Raw genomic sequence first — 614 nt, forward strand, 5'->3', positions numbered from 1 at the left:
AAAAAAAAAAAAAAAAAAAAAAAAAAAAAAAAGCGGCCACGGCTGGGCCAGAAGTCTGCCTCAAGACGCCCACGAGCTGGCTTATCGCGCTCACCAACCTCAACCGCAAGCATAAAGAATCTCATAGAAAGTCACTTTCCTCTTTACCTCGTCCTTTTGATTCACTACTACTTTCCACTTCCTTCTCCCTCGTCATCCTTGCGCTCTCCACTTTACGTTTATTTATTATTGTTCCTGTTCGATCCTTGAACGACGTTTCATCTCGACCTTTTCCATTTTCCATTTTCCTTCTTCCTTCCCCGAATTCCTCGAAATTCTTCTTTCCGTTTCTACGAGGAACCAGTACCTCCACGAGATACTCGTTCCGTGTATAGCGTATATATATATATACATATGTCGAGCATTGTTTATTTATTCAACAGCGCCTAACACGATCTAGTATTTATTTAATTCTATCTCCATTAGATCGATCTGTTATTCGTTTACCGCCTGCATATTTGTTCTTTGTAATAAAGAGATGACGAACGGCGCGATGCGTCTTGTCCCAAAGAAAAAAGGAAAAAAAAAAAAAAAAAAAAAAAAAAAAAAAAAAAAAAAAAAAAAAAAAAAAAAAA

The 614-nt window shown here is 37.0% G+C and overlaps 2 protein-coding genes across 2 annotated transcripts in view; both read left to right on the plus strand.

The window, feature by feature from the left end:
- LOC102680556 overlaps positions 1-130 on the plus strand; it is a 2,470-nt gene extending 2,340 nt beyond the window's left edge. Inside the window, exon 4 of the mRNA XM_031514945.1 lies at positions 27-130. Coding sequence (XP_031370805.1) covers positions 27-115 — 89 coding nt within the window. The 3' untranslated portion in view covers positions 116-130. The remainder of the gene's footprint in view (positions 1-26) is intronic.
- Positions 1-614, plus strand: part of LOC102674776 — an 11,612-nt gene that overhangs the window by 8,846 nt on the left and 2,152 nt on the right. The gene's annotated exons all lie outside the window — the stretch shown is intronic.

The sequence above is a fragment of the Apis dorsata genome, unplaced genomic scaffold, assembly GCF_000469605.1.
Source record: "Apis dorsata unplaced genomic scaffold, Apis dorsata 1.3 scaffold_52, whole genome shotgun sequence".
NCBI lineage: Eukaryota > Metazoa > Arthropoda > Insecta > Hymenoptera > Apidae > Apis > Apis dorsata.